The sequence below is a fragment of the Chanodichthys erythropterus genome, chromosome 24 (assembly GCF_024489055.1).
Source record: "Chanodichthys erythropterus isolate Z2021 chromosome 24, ASM2448905v1, whole genome shotgun sequence".
Lineage (NCBI taxonomy): Eukaryota > Metazoa > Chordata > Actinopteri > Cypriniformes > Xenocyprididae > Chanodichthys > Chanodichthys erythropterus.
The window spans coordinates 16,882,809-16,905,086 of record NC_090244.1 but is presented as its reverse complement, the minus strand read 5'-3'; the positions used below and the strand labels follow the sequence as shown (position 1 = coordinate 16,905,086).

The following is a 22,278-nucleotide window of genomic DNA, read 5'->3' as shown; positions in this document are numbered from 1 at the left end:
CTTTTCTCTATTATGTTTTTGTTCTTTTGTGGAGTGTTGAATTCCAATTTGTGTTCTGTTATAATTTGTTCTCTTCTGGTATGTTGAGTATGGTATGTTCTATTGTGTTGACTTATGGTCTTTTGTGGTATGTCGAAATCTGTATAATTCTACTTTTTCTGTTCTGTTGTTCTGTTATGAGTTGAGCTCTATTTAATTCTGTGTTCTTTTCTAGTCTGTTCTTTTATGGTGTGGTAAATTCTGTTATATAGTGTTTTATTATATTCAGATAATTTATGGTGTGTTAAGTTCTATTCCATTGTGTTCTGTTCTATTCTAGTCTATTCTTCTGTAGCTAAATTCATTCTGTGTTCTGCTCCATTTTTTCTGGTTTGTTGAGTTCTGTTCTATTGTTTTATTCTATTCTGTTTCTGTGATGTGTTAAGTTCTATTCTATTGTGTTAAGTTGTTTTCTATTCTGTTTTCTATTCTATGTTCTATTAATCTTTTCTATTCTATTGTGTTCTATTCTATTCAGTTTTTTCATTGCATGTTAAGTTCTCTTCTATGCTATTCTCTATGGTGAGTTGAATTCCATTTTGTGTTCAGTATTTTTTTCTGGTGCATTCAGTTCCATTCTATGTTGAGTTATATTCTATTGTGTTTTATTCTAATGTGTTGAGAATGTATTTTATTCTTTTATTTTCCTTTGTGGTGAGGTAAATTGTTTTCTCTATTCTTTTTGTTCTTTTGAGGTGTGTTGAATTTTATTGTATTATGTTAAGTTTAATTTGATCCTATCCTACTCTATTGAGTTGTATTTTAATCTGTTCTTCTGTGGTGTGTTGAGTTCTATTGTGCTGAATTGTGTTCTATTCTATGTGATGTTCTATTCTAGTCTTTTGTTGTGTGTCAAAATCTGTACTATTCTATTTTTTTTTTTTTTGCTCTTATCTGTTATGAGTTGAGTTTTATTTAATTCCATGTTCTTTTCTAGTCTGTTCTTTTATGGTGAAATAGATTCTGTTCTATGGGGTTTTATTATATTCAGTTAATTTATGGTGTGTTAAGTTGTATTCCAATGTGTTATGTACTATTCTATTCTATTCTATTCTATTCTATTCTATTCTAATGTAGCTAAATTCATTCTGTGTTTGCTCCATTTTTCTGGTGTGTTGAGTTCTATTCGATTGTTTTATTCTATTCTGTTTCTATGGTGTGTTAAGTTCTGTTCTATTGTGTTCTATTCTAGTGTGTTGAACAGTGTTTTTTATTGTATTCTTTTCTTTTGTGGTGAGGTAAATTCTATTTTCTGTTTTGTTCTTTTGTGGTTTGTTGTTCTATTGTATAGTGTCAAGTTTAATTCTATCCTATCCTATTCAATTGAGTTCTAATCTGTTATTCTGTGGTGTGTTGGTTTGTGTTCTATTCTATGTTCTGTTCTATTCTGTTTTATGTGGTATGTCAAGATCTGTTCTATTCCATTTTTTCTGTTCTGTTCTTCTGTGATGAGTTGAGTTCTAGTCTGTTCTTTTATGGTGTGCTAAATTTTGTTCTATTGTGTTTTATTATATTGTTGAATTCTATTCTATGTTCTGTTCAGGTCTTCTGTGGTGTGTTGATTATTATATTTTGTTGAGTTGCGTTGTGGTGAGTTTAATTTTATATTATGTTCTATTCTGTTATTTTGTGGTGTGTTGAATTTTATATTATGTTCTATTCTGTTCTTATGTGGTGAGTTGAATTTTATATTATGTTCTATTCTGTTCTTTTGTGGTATGTTGAATGTTATATTACGTTCTATTCTATTCTGTTTTTTGTGGTGTGTTGGGTTCTATTCTACTAAGTTCTTGTAACACTGTGGTAAGCACGCATGAAGACAAAGATTAAAGTAGAGAGTCGAACATAAAGAGAGACAGGTGCAAATCATAAGTAACCATAGAAACAAACGAGGACATAATCAGTAACCAAGGAACTCGAAACTAAACAGAACAGGGAAACAGGAACCAATGGAAACAAAACAGAACATTAAAGAAAGTGTCCATAACGTGTCAGGTCGTTTTTATTCTGTTGAATTCTATTCTTTTGTTTTCTGTTCTGTTCTATTCTATTGTTGTGTTATGTTGTATTTCGATCTGTTAAGTTGTGTTATATTCTATTTGTTCTATTATGTTGTGTTTTTGTTCAATTGTATTCTATTCTATCCTGTTTTGTTCTATTCTTTATGGCATATCATTGGGCAACTAAAATGAATTTTCTGCCAAAACTATAGATACATTTTACAGCAATAATGTTTGGAAGATTATAAATTATGAAATATTATAAAATATTTATAGGAATTATCCTTGCGGACCTCAGCCCTCAACAAATCATATCTTCCTTTTACAGGTACGTTAAGCTGCTCAACAAAGTCATTTTCATAATTTATCATTTTAACAAGAACTTTGAGTGGATAAAAATAGGTTACTTTGTGACAGTACCTCATCATTTAGTCATTCCAGGGGGTGGGGAACAACTGAAAGAGATGGATGGAAGTGGAGACTGTGTGAGAGATGGAGAGAAGCCCATATAACTGTCAGAAAAGTACAGAGCAGAAGAGAGCATTAACACACTATCACTTAGCCTGTCAACAGCCCGACCCGTCCCATTTGTATCATGTTCACATTACACTAAGGGTGTTTTCTGTTGACATACAGTACAACACAGATGGTACCATAATCATTGCTTTGCATTTTTTTTTTTTACATTTTACATTATACATTGTTACTATTGTACTATAGCAATTACAATATGAAAGTAAAGCGCTTTGTGTGTTTTGCCTAAGATCTAATACACAACATCCTGGCCTTAATCTGTAATTATCCTCGTCTCAGGCACCTGGTAGCCTAATGTTGGTCCTAGACTATGCAGGTACTGCAGATGTAGCATTAGCAACTGCATATAGTCGCTGTGTACACTACAGATGCCCCAAAAAGCATTTGGAAACTTTGAAGTCACAATTAAAATGTTAAAAAATGTTCCAGTGTTAATTGCTTTTTTTATTGCCAATGTGTGAACAGATGAAACGAAATGTAAAAAATGAGACCTTCCCTGACTTCCTAGGTTGCCTATGCCTATGACGCGGGACGTTTCTGCCAGGAAAATCAAAAGGATCTGACGTTTACACTCGCTCCTGAAGCTTCTTCTTCCTACACGTGAAATGAATACAAGAATACAGGATGAAAAAGAACTTTGCAGTGAGTATTGGGGCCTTGAATCATATTCAGTCTCTTGTCCATTATGTGTATATGCTAATGTGCACTAATAACACCAATAACAAAAGGTTTCTGAATTAAAGCTCCTTTAAATGTATAATGTATATGACTCTTTGTGGTCGGAAAGTGTGCTATATGTTTTTAAAATAAATGCCACATTGTTTTATATTTTATATAGGCTATGTTTATATATTTTAAGTGTGACTTAGGTATCCAAATACTTTTATAAGCCAGTGTATGTGAATGTTTAGGTAGTGCATATGAATGTATTTTATTATCTTGGACACATTTCACACAGATTTTAACCAATATGTTTGATTTTCATTCTGTTACTTAATTGACAATGGGATTAAGAAGCAGTGATACTATTTTAAATCCTAAAAATGTTCCAGATAAATACAATTATGCAAATATTTTCAGTCAATAATTAAATATAAAATAATTGCATTAATAATTAAAATAAAACAATTGCATTAAAATTAACTGAAAGCAATTTGTCTCATGTCCAGACTACTTTAGGATGTATGAAATGGCATAGCACAAGAGACAGCAGAACTCAACTGAACCTCAATTAAAAGCAAATGGATTGAAATTTAGCACAACAAACCTTATCTCCCAACGTCTGGAGATTTAATAGTATAAAGAACGTGTATAGAGCAGGGGTGGCGAACTCGAGAGCCTGGGCTGTGGCTCTCCACCCCTGGTGTAGAGTTAGCCATCCTTGGTATAGAGTTTAGAGAAAACGACTACAGGACAAACTGTTCCATAAGAGCAGTGCTGACTGCTGCAGATATAGAGTGTATAGGGTGTGCCTGGAGTGCAGGGTGTTTAAATATAACCTGTGCATATGGAGACAAGATACACTTTCAGACCCAAGTTGTCCATGGAATTAGCCTGATGTCCACTAGAGGGATCTATGTTCAGGCTCACTTTGTCTCTCTAATAAAAAAATGATAAAAGAAAAATCAGATTTCACATTTTACCACAGAATATTCTCAAAGAAAGCAATTCTTTCTGACAATTAATAATATTTAGAAAATAATATTTATTTGGTGTATTGGCCCATTATTATCCCTCTCTTTCCATTGAATTTAACACAGGATTTTTATAATTTACTTTCTATTTTTTTATTCTATTTTTTTCATATTAATTTACCACTTTACATTTTTCAGGTGAAATCTTGGCAGACATTTATTATTATTTTAAATTATTAAATTATTCTAAAATGATTCTGAATTGAATTTAAAGATACACTATGTAACTTTTCGGTTAAAAAACAAAAGTGCATGCAAGTTCTCTTTAGCATACTCCCCTCTTCAAAACAAAACAAAACACAAAACAACACAAAACAACACAACACAACAAAACAAGATTTAGTATGCTCCATGTCAACATTTCTCGTTCAGTGTGACAACTAACCTATGCCACTCCCACATCATACACGCGTCAAAGTATCCGGAGCAACTTTTCTCTATTTCTGGATATGAAGAGACACGCACGGGCGAGCGACATATGTACGCAATTTCCCGTGAAAACAATCCTGACAGGTCTAAAGTATAAAATAAATTTAAATAATATTTACAATTTTAAAAATATACATCAATAAGTAAAATTCATGTTCTTAGCAGATGCTTTCTAGCCTAAATTTCTTATAATACAGTGTACAATCACATTACCAGTACATGGTGCTTGGGATTAGTTCACTTTCAAATAAAATATTCCTGATAATTTACTCACCCCCATGCCATCCAAGATGTTCATGTCTTTCTTTCTTCAGTCGAAAAGAAATTAAGTTTTTTGATGAAAACATTCCAGGATTATTCTCCTTATAGTGGACTTCAATGGGCACCAAACTGTTGAAGGTCAAAATTACAGTTTCAGTGCAACTTCAAAGAGCTTTAAACGATACCAGACGAGGAATAAGGGACTTATCTAGCAAAAAAATGTCATTTTTGAAAAAAAATGTAAATGTATATGCTTTATATAAACAAATGATCGCCTTGCACGTGCTTCCGCTTTCCATATTCTTCAAAATGTCCTACGCCTTCCCTATTCTACTTATGGAAAAAACAGATCTGGCACCGCGTTCGTTCGTAAGTATAGGGAAAGCATAGGACATACAGCATAAGCTTTTTGAAGAATACGGAAAGCGGAAGCACGTGCAAGGTGATCATTTGTTTATATAAAGCATATACATTTAAATTTTTTCCGAAAACGATTTCCGATCGTTTCTCTAGGTAAGACCCTTATTCCTCGTCTGGTATCGTTTAAAGCCCTTTGAAGCTGCACTGAAACTAATTTTGACCTTCAACCGTTTGGAGGACATTGAAGTCCACTATATGGAGAAAAATCCTGGAATGTTTTCATCAAAAACCTTAATTTATTTTTCGACTGAAGAAAGAAAGACATGAACATCTTGGATGACATGGGGGTGAGTAAATTATCAGGAAAATTTTATTTGAAAGTGAACTAATCCTTTAAGTCTGCAAACCTGTAAATTAGACCAATGTGCAAACCCATATGTTTTTTTTTTTTTTATATAATAAAGAAATCCTATACCTATAATTATACCTATGTCCATTCCTTATATGTATTTTAGGAGCTTCGTTGATGGACCGTCCAGAGATTTCCAAATGCCATTGGTCCAGGGTTTCTTTGAGACGTGCCCATATGACAGGGAGAACATGTTGTACCAGTGGACAAATTTGGACTGTACATGACTGCTAAAACATTTGGTTTGTCTTGAAGCAGTCTTTTTGGCCCTAAAGTTGATTTCTTGTATTCCAGTTGTCTGATTACCTATAGTTGATGCAAACATGCTGTAAATAAACACAAGTATTCGCATTTAGTACTGCAATATCTCTCACATGCATCCTTCTGATTGCAGTGAACCAAACAGATAGACAATGAAGAAACATCATGATTTTGCATAACAATAAATCAAAATTTTTTTCAAAACATGATAGTTGGCATGAGACGGAAAGTTCTCTATTGTGATGTATGAGAGAAACGTATTTTTGAACAAGAAAAAATGAATGACTTGATTTAGTCCATGGGGAATTGATTGGATGTTTGTGGTTTGCTATGCGTTGATCTCATGTGATTGACAGGTTGTCCCGCCCTCACGCCAGTAAACACATCATTAGAGAAGAGATGTTGTTTCAACAGGGAAGGCAAGTTATTTTTATTAAAGATTATGAAGGCACTTGAATAAATGATGTGCACAGATAATTGATTTATAATAAATCATACAAAATAAGTATTGTCCATTTTTAATTAATGGTGGCTTTAAAGCAGGTAGAGTTAGTTACACCTAATGTTACACAGGAAGCTATGCATTTTTAAAGATCACCCATAAGCCTACTGTTACCCATCCATCAACATGAAGGGTAAGTATGTGTATTGAATTTAATGACAGAGTAATTATGACAATACAGACAATATCTTGATATAATATATGCAAAACGTCAGATGATCTGACCTTCCTGATCTGTGGAAATGGCAGAGTGGGCAACGAATCAAACGAGCAAGCATTTCTATCATGGGCATCAAAGTTTCAGCTGTAGGCCTTGGAGTTATTATTAGTACTCCAGATGCCAGTAATGGCTGTTATTTATGAAATGACATGAAGGAGTGGTGAGGGTGTTGGTGTAGTCATTTCTACTGTTCTCTTTTTAGGAACATACAATACTTTAAACAGCAACAGAAAATCAAAATGACATGCAAAATTCAAATCTTACAAGATGGGAATTTGAAAACAATCCCTAAATGAAATCACACTTACTCCTTCAGATGACGGTATCAAGAGCTTCCTATTAACCTGCAGGTGGCGTCCGATTAGCTGCATTCGCTTAAGATGAAATAGCACCTAATATATAACACAAATATATAAATATTATCAATATACCGTATTAATAATAATGTTAATGCAGTCAAATGCACTACATTGAAAAGACCAAACTGTAATATCGCGGAAGAATACGCAGAGCTGTGGGAAGTAGTGCCGGTCAGTTCTGACTGAATAAGTTCAGCAGTGACAGTGGAAGAGATCAGAAGTTCCTGCAGGCGTTCATCTTCTGAGGTAGGACGCGAAACTCGGCAGAGGGTTTAAATAGGGCAGAACAAACTCACTAGGTTCTTATTACGACCTGAAAGTGCACTTTAGATAGCCATAGACGTTTTTACCTCTAAAATAAACGTTTGTTTAAAACATTTTTTAAATATAATTAAAAATAAATATTTTTGTCCCACGTAATTAACTGTCGCATATTGTCATGGTGATTTAATAACAAATTATGCCCTTAGTTCGTTGATTTATAAAATCTGTTTTGTCAAAACTTTTTCATATTTTGGTATTTATTGGTTGAATATTTAACAAAATATTTATATTTTAAATCATATTCTTATATTTTGCTAAATATTAGGCCTAATTCAATATATTATTGGCTGATTAGTGTACATTATTTTATATGCATGTTTATTACCGATGATGATGATGATTATTACTATTATTTATTACTTTGACAAGTCTTTTTTACCCTGAGATCACTGTTTGCTGGAATGTATGTAAGAGTTTGTGCAGTCATGCATTTAAATCCACTCTTCCTTTCTGGCTCAGGCAGAGCTGCCAGTGGCTCTCATTTACTCTTCATGTAACTTGTGGGTTAAACATCAGGAGAAACACTTAAAACCAATAGAAGTAAAGGTGATTAGTGTCATTTATTATCATCTAAACACATCTTCCCAGGTGAAAAAAGTACACTTCTATATTGAACTTAAAGTGCTCTATTTTCGCACACTCATTTTGTACTTAATATACTAAAAATTCTTCATCTTAAGATCATCTTAAGAACATCTAAGTGTACTCAACTGTGCTATTTTGAGACACCATGAAATATGAACTAAAATGTGCTTTTAATATACTATCTCTGTATTTAAAAAAATGTATTTAGTTACCACTTGTAGTACACTAAGGGTTCAAATGTACTATAAGTGATATCTGAATACATTTTTTAAATACACAGATAGTATATTAAAAGCACATTTTATTTGGTGTCTTAAAATAGCACAGTTGAGTACACTTAGATGTTCTTAAGATGATCTTAAGATGAAGAATTTTTAGTATATTAAGTACAAAATTAGTGCGTGAAAATAGAGCACTTTAAGTACATTATAGAAGTGTACTTTTTTTCACCTGGATTACATTAGGAGTAATATAGAGTTTGTGTTCTCCTGTATACGATATGATCTTTTCTTCATCTAACCTGCTACAGAAGTTATAAAACTAAATGTGAACATCATATGAAACCATGTATGCAAGGATTAGAATTAAATTTAAATAATTATTCTCTGAAAATCTTGCTTTTCAAAATTGTTCACCCTTGGGTTAGTGCACTTAAAGGGTTAGTTCACCCAAAAATGAAAATTCTGTCATTAATTACTCACCCTCATGCCGTTTTATGTCGTTTTTAAACATTTCTTATCATTTAAAGTACATTTTAATCATTATTTTTTAATAACCTTCTTAATTTGATGTTGACTAACATGATGTTGTTCTACAGAAAAAGAAAGTCAAAGGTGTCCTTACATAAGCCACCTGAACTTGCATTGTCCATGTTCCTTCCAGGACTTTTCTAGCAGTCACAGCTCCAGCTATGTCTCAGACCAAAAATACGGACTCTGCCTTCAGTCAGCAGCAGCAGATGCATGCTGCTATGGCAGAAACCTTCCTGGAGCACCTGTGTCTGCTGGACATAGACTCTGATCCTACAGTGGCTCGCACCACAGGCATCGTCTGCACCATTGGTTAGTGGGCCACCTTAGGAAATTTTTAATGCGGACTGTCCATCAACATGCAGAGGAAAAGTTTCCAATATTTCGTTTTATCTTAATGCAGGACCTGCCTCTCGTTCTGTGGAGACACTGAAGGAGATGATTAAGACCGGTATGAACGTTGCACGTATGAACTTCTCCCACGGAACTCACGAGGTACATGATCTCGTTCTTTCCAGACCTATTTCAATATACTCACTGTTCTTCGTTTTTGGGTAAAAATAAGTTTGAAATACCTTAGCAGCAGCATTTTGTCACTCCAGTGAGTTCGGTGGGGCCTTTGCTATGTTAATTTCTGCTGAAATGATATTATCAAACAGTCTATTAATCTTGTAATAAGATGCCTTCACAAAGTCTCTCTTCCTCTTACCCAGACTTTACGTTTGTACCATCGTACTGTAGATCCTCCATTATTGTGGCATTTCCCTCGTGCCTCTTCAAATGTCAGAAGTTGTAAGCTGATCTTGTTAGCCGCTCTGATCTGTCTGGTTGATACATTGAGTAGAGTAATCTTGGGCTCAAGCCAGAGCGTGAGTTTAGACTGCTCTGACCTCTCCCTTTTAAAAGTCATGGCTTTTTACCTTTTTCTGCATGGCACCTTTACTACGGATTACTACATCAGGCACAATATCATCAAGTGATGCAGTAGATATTTCCAGCTCAGGGCTTCAGAAGGTCAAAAGCTCATGTTCTTTTTTTAATAAAGTTGCTTCTGGTGTATGACAGGTAAATATGAGCACACAGTTCATTGAGAGTTCCAGTGAGCATCTTCATGTAGTTATGAGACAAGGTAACTTGTCAATCTTAAAATATATAAAATAAAAAATGTAAAATCAACATATACAATATATTAAATTGTTTTGATCTTTTATGTAAAAAATTATCCAAGATCTATAACCTTTGAACAATTGGAAATTGGGGGGAAAATCTCATTATGGAATAAATGTTTTCCTCTAACACACATTGACTTTTTGCAATCCAAGTCCATATTGATACATTCTCCTCTTCAGTTTTCTATAGGGTTTAGTTTAGGGGACTGGGATGACCATGGCAGAACCTTAGTTTTGTGCTCAGTGACACATTTTTGTGTTGATTTTGATGTTGGTTTTGCATCATTGTTCTGATGGAAGATCCAACAATGTCCCATTATAAGATTTCTAGCAGCTGCAGTCAGGTTTTGATTTTTTTATCCGTTGGTATTTGATAGAATCCATGATGCCATGTATCTGAACAAGATGTCCAGAACCTCCAAAAATAAGCCCACAGCATTAAAGATCCAGCAGTTTAAACCATGAGCATTGGGTATTTTTTTATCCCTGTGTGCTCCTTTGTCCACTCTAACTATCCTCCGGTCTCGAGTCCCACGGAGGAGCTCCAGAAGGACAAAAGGAGGAGTGACGACAGTGCAAGACAAGAGACATTTATGTTGGCGTTTCTTCGCTATGCCTGCTTCTCCTCATCATGGCGGACAGCAGCAGGTCTGGCTTCAGGTGAAGAGCTGCGCCTCCTCCGTCCCCTCATGGATGGCAGTTGCCCCTCCTTGAACCAGGCAAACAACCTCCCCCCCTTCCGAATATTGTCTCACTGCTGGCCTTGCTCCGTTCCCATGGCTCTCGGCCCCTCCCTTAATTGCCCTGATGGTGTGGAATGCTTTAGCTATTTTCTTAGTCACTTTCTACTTTGTGAAACTCAACAATATTTTGCTGCACATCAGAACTATATTCTTTGGTTTTATCCTTTGTGATGGATGATTAAGGGAATTTGGCCTTTTTGTTTCCTCATATTTATACTCATGTGGAAGTCATGGCTAGATAATTTCATGTTCCTAGTCATTATCGTTTGTATAAGTTCATGTGTTTCCCTCTTAAGTTTGTCTAGTTTTGTTTGTGTTAAGTTTGTTTACTTCGATTACCTGTTCTGGGATTTATCTTTAGAGTTTATTAAAGACTGGAATCTTCATCTTCATGTGCTTTACCATAACCGTTGCTGACAGAAGACTGGACCCTAGAAGTGATATAAGCAGAGATTTAATTTTTCCCCGTTGTGTGGTATCATGGACAATCCCTCATTTCTCCTGTTATGCCTTGAGCAGGGAGATCACTCCCTGGCGCATAGCACATTCCTTGACCTTGGCCTTCAGTCGAGCTTCCCGGACGACTGCCTTTGTTCGTTCCTCTTCACAGGACTCAACAACGTGACAAAGGCCCAGTTGTCAAGTCAAGTTTATTTATATAGCGCTTTTTACAATGCAGATTGTGTCAAAGCAGCTTTACATTGAGCTTTACATACTCAGTTGTCTGGGGAGGGTCCTCGAGGGAACTTCGCCGCATTTGTGGAGTGGGTTCTGGTGTCATGTGGATGGCCGTTCACAGTCGGACCTGACGATGAAGACATCAGCCCCACTTCCAACCCAGTGCACAGCCAGAAAACATCAGAAGGCAAGTAGCGGCAACATGTACCCACTGCAGACAGACAGACGCCGCGATGCATGAGCCAGAGCAGACAGGAATGCCTGAGCAAGACATCGCCCAGGAGCAGGAGCTTTGCGTGTCTGACAAGGGGTGTGAGCCAGCTGCATCATCCATCGCTGAGGAAGACTGTGAAGAGTTTAAGGGTGTAGAATATAGCCCCGCCCATACTCCCGCCACTGAGTGTGAGTTTCTGGCCACCAATATGAACAATTATTTTGATTTCAGAGAGAAAGATCCCCTACCACTTTTAATCCCACTGTCTGCTCTGTTTTGGACTTGCTAGTCTTGCCCAACCTCCCTCCTCCTCTCCAAATATCTAACTGTGTATCTACCCAAGCCATCGCATTTTTGGCCAGTACCTCTGTTCCTTCTCAGTCTCTTCTCCAGCCCCCAGCCACTCCAACTACCCAGTCCTCGCTGCCTCCCTTCAGCCCCTTAGTCCCTCCTCTGCCTCCTCTCAGTGGTGTGGCAACACCTCGGCCCCACTGTGAGCCAGCTTCCCGTGGGCCTAGGGATCCCTTGGCTCTGCCTCCGGCCTCAGATCCTGTCTTTTCACCTCGACCTGTTGTCCTGACTCCTTCGCTCCTTCCTCCCTTGACTCCAGCAGTGACCATCAGGCTTTCAGCTCCACCGGGCTCCCTCGGACCATCGGCTCCACCTGGGGCGGACATTGCCATGGACTTGAGGGCCGACCGCTGCTCTCCGGCCCTCCACCCCTATTGCTCTGTCCTCCCTCAGGCTTTGCCTCAGCCCTTGGTCTCTCCAGCTCCGCCTTAGCCCTCTGGTATCCTGCTTCCATCTCGGGGGGTCGTCGCTGCGGCTCTGTTGTGGCCTCCGGGATCTTCATTGTCACTTTGGCCCTTCGGCTCTCTGTCTGTGCTGAGAGCTCATTCTCCATCAGCTATGCTGCCTCCGCTCATCCTCATGGAGACATGGATACCCTCACCACCTTGGCTCCTCCCTCCAGCAATGCCACCATGGGACACTGTCCTTGCTGTGGCTTGGATCATTACCTGGCCATTCCTGCTCAAGGCTATCCCCTGGATCACACCACCACCTGCACCACCCTAGATTTTCTTTTGTTCTGCCCCTCTCCTGGATTCCCATCCTCCACCTGAGCCTCCTCCTCCATTCATCAGCCAGTGTGAGGTCGCGCCTTTCTGGGAGGGGGCGCAGTTCAGTTCAATTTGGACTTTGTTTTTGCATTTTTTTGCATTTTTGCATTATAGTAACTGATTAGATTCAGTTATTCTTCTCAGCCATGTGCACCTCATTATCGTACATGAGTTTACCTCTTAAATTTGTCCCTTTAAGTTTGTCAGCCATTTTTACATGTTGTGGCATAGTTGTGAAGTGGCTGTCTTGTTGTTTGCTTTTGCACATTCTGTAATGAGAGTGATGACATCCGAAATTTTGACTGAAGTATCAGTAAAGCTGTCACACCAGTAATATTTATTCATTGAGTTCAGAAGCAGTCAAATGCTTCTGTGGGGCACTGGAAACATAACCTACTCTCCCTGATACTATATATACCTCCCTGTCTCTGCCTTAAGCCTGCTATTGGACAGACAGGACAGAGACTATCATGGGATTTGAGCTGTAGACTTTACAGCAAACATGCTCACTTTGTTCTTTTTATTTTGCAACATTCGGTAGAGTTTTACAGTTCTCAGAGCTGTCAATCAATAAAACTTTATCTTTCTTCTGAGAGCAAGAATAAAAAAACTTATCTAGATGGCATGATGCAATTGTGTTTGGTATTATATATGAGATTTTTTTAACTGATCAGTCTTTGCCACTATTGTATATTCTTCTTGTTCATGTTGATTTCCCATATTTTTACATTTAGATTACCTTTGATGTCACCTTATACTCATTTAAAGCTAATATTTGAAATGTTATCTTCCTTCTGCGAACAAGAATCAGAAGACAAGCATAACAAAACACACAGAATAATCTAAAATAGTTAAATGAAAGTGTTCTTGAACAAAACATGATCCTATATTTATTTTTTATTGGACACTATTTTGTATGTCCTTCTTGTTCATGCTTATTTTTTACATTTAAATGACCTTTCTTATGCTTACTTAAAGTTACTATTTAAAACCGTTGATACTTAATTTTACAGTACATAACCTTTTTATGCAGTACCATGCTGAGACCATCAAGAATGTCCGTGAAGCCACTGAGAGTTTTGGATCTGGTAGCATTGAGTACAGACCTGTGGCCATTGCCCTGGATACTAAAGGCCCTGAGATCAGGACTGGACTTATTAAGGGCGTAAGTACAGCGTCTCATTTTCTGGTGTCCTTTTCAATATTAAAAACTCTGTAATAGATGTATTTATCTCTTCTCATTTTTGTGGTTTCTTCAGAGTGGCACTGAGGAGGTCAAGCTTGTCAAAGGTAACATGATCAAGCTCACTCTGGATGATAAGTTCAAGGACAACTGTGATGAGAAAACCTTGTGGTTGGACTACAAGAACATCACAAAGGTGGTGCAGCAGAACAGCCATATTTACGTAGATGATGGTCTTATTTCACTCAAGGTTAAGGAAATTGGTGAGTTTATAGTCAAAGTTGACTTCAAGTTCAATTAATCTCTCCTTTCATAACCACATAAAATGTTCAACTTTTTAACACATAATAAAAGTGATACATCACGGCAGGACTGCCAAAATTCAATGTGTTGACATTGTTGAATGTTCCAGGTTCTGATTTCCTGAACTGCGAAATTGAGAACGGAGGCATGTTGGGCAGCAAGAAAGGCGTGAACCTGCCCGGGGCCAGTGTTGACCTGCCCGCAGTGTCTGAGAAGGACATTCAGGACCTTCAGTTTGGTGTGGAGCAGGGCGTTGACATGGTTTTTGCCTCCTTTATCCGCAAGGCTGCTGACGTACAAGCTGTCAGGAAGGTGCTCGGAGAGAAAGGCAAGGACATCAAAATTATAAGCAAGCTGGAGAACCATGAGGGTGTACGCAAGTGAGTAATAATATACAGAAATATTAAATTATATATATATATATATATATATATATATATATATATATATATATATATATATGAAATGAAGTTCTATAATATGTATCAGTAAAGACTTTTATAATGTTACAAAATATTTGTATTTAAAATAAATTCTGTTCTTTTGAACTTTCTATTAATCAAAAAATGCAGAAAGAAAATATATCCTGGTTTCCACAAAATATTAAGCAACACAACTGTTTTCAACATTGATAATAATAAGAAATGTTTCTCAAGCTGCAAATCAGCCTATTAGAATGGTTTCTGAAGGATCATGTGACTTAGTAATGATGCTGAAAATTCAGCTTTGAAATCAGGAATAAATCACATTTTAAAATATGTTCACATAGAAAACAGTTATTGTAAATATATGCACAATATGTTAAATGGAATTTATGTGATTGCAAAAAGTGCAAAAAAGTGAGTTTGTTGTTCTGATTATTTCTTTATTTATATTTCTTTACTTGTGTAGGTTTGATGAGATCTTGGAGGCTAGTGATGGCATCATGGTTGCCCGTGGAGATCTGGGTATTGAGATCCCGACTGAGAAGGTGTTCCTTGCTCAAAAAATGATGATTGGTCGTTGCAACAGGATTGGAAAACCAATCATCTGCGCCACACAGGTTAGGATGATACCATGCAGAAGCAAGTGAGCCGACTCAGTTCAGCTAGCACGAATGGACTGTTGTTCATCCACCGATTGTCTCTTTGACTGACAGATGCTGGAGAGCATGATAAAGAAGCCCCGCCCCACCCGTGCCGAAAGCAGCGACGTGGCCAATGCCGTGCTCGACGGTGCCGACTGTATCATGCTGAGTGGAGAGACAGCAAAGGGAGAATACCCAATAGAGTCTGTTCGCACACAGCACCAGGTACGATCAAAAGCGGGGCTGTGCCCTGACTGGTGCCTGATAATTGTAGCAATGCTAACATTTTAATAATATACTGTAAGTTTAGCTTGCTAAGCAGAACATTCATGTAATCTTACCCCAAACCTCTAGCAAAACTAAACAGTAGTTAAATGCTAATGCTATTGCTCTAACTGTACTGACTACAACTACCTTTGTGATTACCAGTTAACCAACTTAAGTGGCCTTTTATTTCATTAATATTATGTAATCTGCAATCATGTCAATTTTTTGTGCTTCAGATTGCCCGTGAAGCAGAGGCTGCCATGTTTCACAGGCAGTTGTTCGAAGAGCTTCGTCGTACATCCCATCTGACGCGTGACCCCAGTGAGTCCGTGGCCATTGGTGCAGTGGAAGCCTCCTTCAAGTGCTGTGCCAGCGCCATCATTGTCCTCACCAAGACTGGCAGGTCAGAGACACCCTTCATAACCCTAAAGGCTTACAGTGGCATTTACACACACACGCTTGGTTCTAATATTAGGTACAGTGACCTCAACTCAGTGTTGTGCACATGAACCGAAGAATGTAAATCTTATGAATGCAAATGCTTTGTAGGATGCATCTCTTCCTATGCCATTTTAAGATAGATTTTGCTTTCTTGAAATACTTATAACTTAAATTTATCAGTTGTGTAGAGTTAGTTAGCCACATTAAAGAGTCTCTTTGTCACTCTCATACATTATCCGATTTGCCTTGTGGCTGATTGAAATGCATCTTGTTGCACTGAGCGCAGTCTGACCTTTGCAGGCCTGAACCTTGACATTTTGTAGGCTAATTTAAACTCCTTATTCATTTGTCCCACAGTAGGTTGCAGAGAGGCAAAAGTGCACACTCATTTAGGCTTATATACAGGAGTACATGTTTTAGACTGACTTCAACCAGAGGAGATACAAGCATTTAAATTATACCTATTTATTGCACGGCTATCTGGAATACTTGATTCTGATTGGTCAGTTGTATCATTCTGTTGTCGAGTATTTTGTATAATAGTTGCTAAGCTCTATAATTGACAGTTTTACTACATAGCTGTGTACACAACTTATAAGTGCTGCCATTTATGTTGCTTATGAGAAACCTTAAATGCGGCAAAAGCAAAACAGCACTACTTTTTTTAACCGTGGTACAGGAACAATTATTAGCTCTGCCCAAAAGACAGCGCAGAGCGGGCTTAGAGCGAATGCTAGGCCTCAATCATGTGACCAATAAACAGCGCAGTGAGAAGGGTTCAAGTTCGGTGCAGAGCTGTCTGATACAAACCATAAATCTCTCAGTGATTTAAACTAGTTTAAAGGCAGCGCTGACATTCTCAACAACACTGACTTGGAAAACAGGAGAAACATTGTGCTACAATGATCCAGTTAGAAAGCTTTTCAAACCACAAGTCACCAACATTTGCCACGATTTACTGTACTAACACTAACTGAAACCATGGTAGTGTGGCAGAAATGTGGGATATTCATATCGAATTTTATTATATTATTAATATAGACATGTATTAAATGTATTAAAGGCACAATATGTAGGATTTTTGGATTAAAATATCCAAAAACCACGAGAACAGTGATATATATTTTGTTGACTTGTGTACTTACATTATCCCAAATGTGTCCAAGAATGTTTAAATCCAGAGCAATAAGCAATTCATTAACCAGTGCTGCATCCCAATTCGCATACTATGCATCCTAAATAGTATTCGAAAAAAGAATTAGTATGTCCCAAATCGTAGTATGTTGAAATGAGTATTCCAAAGATACCCGGATGGTGTACTTTTTCCGGTTAGAATTCGAAGTGCAGATCCGTGCACACTTCTAACGGCTAATATTGCCCATAACACATTGCGCTTTGGACGAGGATTCGATTAGAACTACAAATACGAATAAAAAGTGTTTAAAAACTACAAACATGACGGACGTGCGAGGTACGACGGTTAAGATAAAGTGGCTTGAATGATTAATAAGCAGTGTCTAACCTGACAAAAAGATATTTATTAAATGTTATCCACATTATATTTCATCTGCAACAGCATTGTGAACTTTTATAACGATGTGTTTGGTCATTAACAAATGCATCATTATGCAAAGATGAGGAGAGTTCTCTGCATGAAAGACCCATGACTGGCAGATCAACGTGCGACTACATTTCTCTCCGAAACGGTAGGAAAATAAATTTAATTTAAATGTGGAGGATTTTAACTGTGACATGATGATTGACATGGTAGTTTAAACAGTTACAGGTTGAGTAACTAAGCAACAGAACGTCCGTTAAAGACGCAGTTATGACGAGGTAGTATGTCCCAAAACTTGCATACTCTTCTACTACACACTCAAAAGTATGTACTTTTTCTTTACAAAAAGAGTACATACTTTTAGGACGTAGTATAAGTAGGCGAATTGGGACGCAGCACTGGACACGGACTGTGTCTGTGCGTCGCCTATCAATGACATCATACCTACGTTACCCTCAATTTCTTCTATTTATTTTGTAGAAACCATGGAAACACCAAAGACGATTTTATAAAATCATATGTTTTATTAGACAAGGGAACAACTGTTTTGATACATTTATAGACAGAAAAATGAATCATTGTTATATAGCGCAACACGTTTTGTCTTATTGTTTAATTTTCTTGATTTTCCATGAGTACGTTTTCACCACGCCTCAGAGAAAAACATTATTTTGTGAAGTAGCTAACATAGCATAATCAGATGCAGCTTTATTTTTAGTAACAGTAATACAGCATTTTCTCCATCATACAATATGTTTTAAAATGAACTGCATGCCATTTATCAACACAAGATCTAGCTTAATGCAGTGTGTAACAGTGTCTCACAGCAGCCGCTGAACAAATGCACAGAGGAACGTTAGAACATAATTTTCATCACACTCAAATGTATCTAATATGATAAACAGTGCTGTGTTACCTCATAGAAGAGGCCTCGTTCCGCTCCTACAGCACTCGGTCCTGCTCTGCTTCATACTACAGTATTTTTAATAGTAATCTCATCCATGAACATGATTTCTGCCCGAGTCCCATCGGATTCTTTTCCACCGGCTGTGAGGTGAAAATGACATCTCCCAAGATTCCGCGCTCAATCTCGGTGTCATCAAGCTACACCTTTGTTTCGAATAGGCGACCTCTAGTGGCGAAAATCTACATATTGTGCCTTTACAGGAGTAATGATATATAGGCCAAATTACATAAATTTAATATAAATACAAATGCACAAAACTAAGAGCTTATAACAAAAAAAAAAAAAAAAAAAATTGCTTATAGAATAAGTAACATATAGCAATTCTAGAAACCATATTGTTACTTTTTGCCATGGTAGTGAGGTGCCATATGTGCTTTAAAATTTTTGGACATCTTATGACCGAACAAAAACAATTAAACACAGTCATGTTCTATTAGCAAATTAAAATCTCATGTAATGTGAGCTCATTTTAAGAGACTCTGTGACTAATAAGGCGACTCCATGACTAACAATATTATTAGTTTAAGATATTAATAATTATAACTTTATTAATAAAAATATGAATGTGAATTATTTATTACACATGAATAAACAACATGTATATTTATATATATATAAAACATAAAATTGTATATTTATATTTAATAATATAGAAGACTATATTATTATTGTCGTTGAATCTTAAAAGAAGACTAATTATAACATTATAATATGAATTACTATTAATAATAATATTATTATAAATAATCAAACTTTAATAATCTTGTCTTCCTGTCTGTCTCCTCAGGTCTGCCCAGCTGCTTTCCAGATACAGGCCACGTGCTCCTATCATGGCTGTGACCCGTAACGGCCAGACATCTCGGCAGCTGCACCTGTATCGCGGCGTCATTCCCATCTTCTACACCAAGCCTGCTAATGATGTATGGGCTGAGGATGTAGATCTACGTGTCAGCTTCGCCCTGGAGATCGGTAATGAGACATCTCGAGAAATCTAATACTTCATCTAGTGTCTAGTCTTTAGTTACTTACCGAGCATATTACCTTTGGCATATATATATATATATATATATATATATATATATATATATATATATATATATATATATATATATATATATATAAAGGTATATATGCTCGGTATATAACTATATATATATATATATATATATATATATATATATATATATGCCAAAGGTAATATGCTCGGTAAGTAACTAAATATATATATATATATATATATATATATATATATATATAAAACATACCTTTTGTTAAATTTTTATGTTAAATCCACTATTGTTATATAGTCTATATATAGTCTATACAGTATTTAATTAAATTACATCAGAAGTAACTGTTTAATTAATTAAATTACAGAAAAATTAAGTGTAATCCCTTACTTTACTTTTTCAAGAGAAAATAAAAATAATGCATAATACTTAAAGGTGCCCTAGAATTTAAAATTGAATTTATCTTGGCATAGTTAAATAACAAGAGTTCAGTACATGGAAATGACATACAGTGAGTCTCAAACTCCATTGTTTCCTCCTTCTTATATAAATCTCATTTGTTTAAAAGACCTCCGAAGAACAGGCGAATCTCAAACTTAACACCGACTGTTACGTAACAGTGGGGATCATTAATATGTACGCCCCCAATATTTGCATATGCCAGCTCATGTTCAAGGCATTACACAAGGGCAGCCAGTATTAACGTCTGGATGTGCACAGCTGAATCATCAGACTAGGTAAGCAAACAAGAATAACAGTGAAAAATGGCAGATGGAGCGATAATAACTGACATGATCCATGATAACATGATATTTTTAGTGATATTTGTAAATTGTCTTTCTAAATGTTTCGTTAGCATGTGGCTAATGTACTGTTAAATGTGGTTAAAGTTACCATCGTTTCTTACTGTATTCACAGAGACAAGAGCCGTCACTATTTTCATTTTTAAACACTTGCAGTCTGTATAATTCATAAACACAACTTCATTCTTTATAAATCTCTCCAACAGTGTAGCATTAGCCGTTAGCTACGGATCACAGCCTCAAACTCATTCAGAATCTAATGTAAACATCCAAATAAATACAATACTCACATAATCTGATGTATACATGCAGCATGCATGACGAACACTTTGTAAAGATCCATTTTGAGGGTTATATTAGCTGTGTGAACTTTGTTTATTCAATGATAGAGTCGAGAGCTCGGGAGGGGGCGGAGAGCGCGAGCAATTAAAGGGGCAGCAGCATGAATTGGCGCATTTCTAATTGTGCCCCAAAATAGGCAGTTAAAAAAATGTATAAAAAAAAATCTATGAGGTATTTTGAGCTGAAACTTCACAGACACATTCAGGGGACACCTTAGAGTTATATTACATCTTGTAAAAAAAACATTCAATGGCACCTTTAATAAACACCCAAAACTGACTATAACTATAAAGTTTTAATTAAAAATATATATATATATATATATATATTTTAAAAGTCTATTCTATGACGTTTTGTAGTATAAATAGTGCAAGTAGTGTGTTCACACTGAAAATTCCAAAAAAAGAAAAAGTACTATTAAATACCCAAATGGTGCCCCTTGGACACTCAAACGCCGTTCAGATGTTGAATGACAAAATTACCTCATAAAATTCATAAACTACACAGTTGAGCGCATGTGTATAAGTGCATAGTAGTGTATAGTGCATCATTTGGGACACAACTTATAACTATAACGATAATAACACAGAGGAATTATATAATGGAATCACTTTTAGAACACATTTTTTTCCAGCTGATGAAGAATAAAACATTTACAGCCAATCAGAATCAGCTTGAGCTGTGCTGGGCCTTAAAGCTAAAGCTAACATGTAGCCAATGTAGTAAAAGTCACAAACTGAAATTCAACATCCAGTTAATAAAACATGGATTATATGCGATTAGATGTGGTCAAGAGTGTTTGATATTCATATATCAGACACTAAAACCATTTACCTTTGTACTTGTAGGCCTACTTGTTTACACACCCTCTATTTTGATTTTCAGGCAAGAACCGGAAGTACTTCAAATCTGGGGATGTTATCATCGTTGTCACAGGCTGGCGCCCAGGATCTGGCTACACCAACACCATGCGCATTGTTGTGGTGCCTTGAGCACATCCTCATGAACTGTAAAGCCCATATATATTTTCACATGCAAACAGCTGTTCATCCTCCAATCAAGACATTTCAGTTCCAAAAATAGACTTGTGGTGTTGTTCACATGCCTTAAATTCCCATCAAACTCATGGTTTTTTTTTTAATCCTTTTTCATCCCACTGCAAAATTATTTTCATCAGCACTGTATCTGTATGTGAAACTATTGAGTATCCTGAACATTTAATATATTGTGAAATACCATTATTTTTCTCTGTATGCTCTATTTTAAACAGCATATCGTTTTGTTTACCGTTGTTTTTATAGGTTGTGCTTTCACATAAGGCATCTTGTAAAAGGCAAATATCCCTATAACGCCACCCCGTGGACTAAATTGAAAATACAGAATCTCAACAATTGGGTCAGTCCAATGTCATCTCTCTGTGTTAATGTGTTGATACTTCTAAATAGCACCTGATGCCAAGGAATATAGAATATTTTAACAGAAATTATATTGTTGGTTACACGCTTACATGATTGGATAAGAAAGGATTTGTTTGGCTTATGTACTCAATTAGCTGTAATTACGATCTGAGAGCAAAAGAAAGGTCATTTAAAGGGACAGTTCACCTTAAAATGAAAAATCTGTCATAATTTACTCACCCTCATTTGTTCCAAACCTATATAAATTTCTTTGTTCTGTTGAACACAAA

The 22,278-nt window shown here is 36.4% G+C and overlaps 1 protein-coding gene and 1 long non-coding RNA gene across 3 annotated transcripts; both read left to right on the top strand.

Moving 5' to 3' along the window:
* On the top strand, positions 1-6,043 carry LOC137015420 (uncharacterized). Its single transcript, XR_010893967.1, has 3 exons — positions 1-2,367; positions 3,082-3,215; positions 5,833-6,043. It is a non-coding gene; the product is annotated as an uncharacterized lncRNA (long non-coding RNA).
* Positions 6,044-7,201: 1,158 nt separating this feature from the next.
* Positions 7,202-22,005, top strand: pkmb (pyruvate kinase M1/2b). Of its 2 annotated transcripts, XM_067379181.1 has the most exons (11): positions 7,202-7,314; positions 8,860-9,038; positions 9,130-9,221; positions 13,685-13,816; positions 13,911-14,097; positions 14,247-14,517; positions 15,029-15,179; positions 15,276-15,428; positions 15,707-15,873; positions 19,224-19,405; positions 21,477-22,004. In XM_067379181.1, exons 2-11 carry the CDS (start codon positions 8,888-8,890, stop codon positions 21,581-21,583), a joined length of 1,593 nt encoding a protein of 530 aa, XP_067235282.1. In that variant the 5' UTR covers positions 7,202-7,314; positions 8,860-8,887; the 3' UTR covers positions 21,584-22,004. The 2 variants fall into 2 exon arrangements, with proteins under 2 accessions (XP_067235282.1, XP_067235283.1); XM_067379182.1 differs by lacking the exon at positions 7,202-7,314 and having other exon boundaries at positions 21,477-22,005.
* Positions 22,006-22,278: the final 273 nt, after the last annotated feature.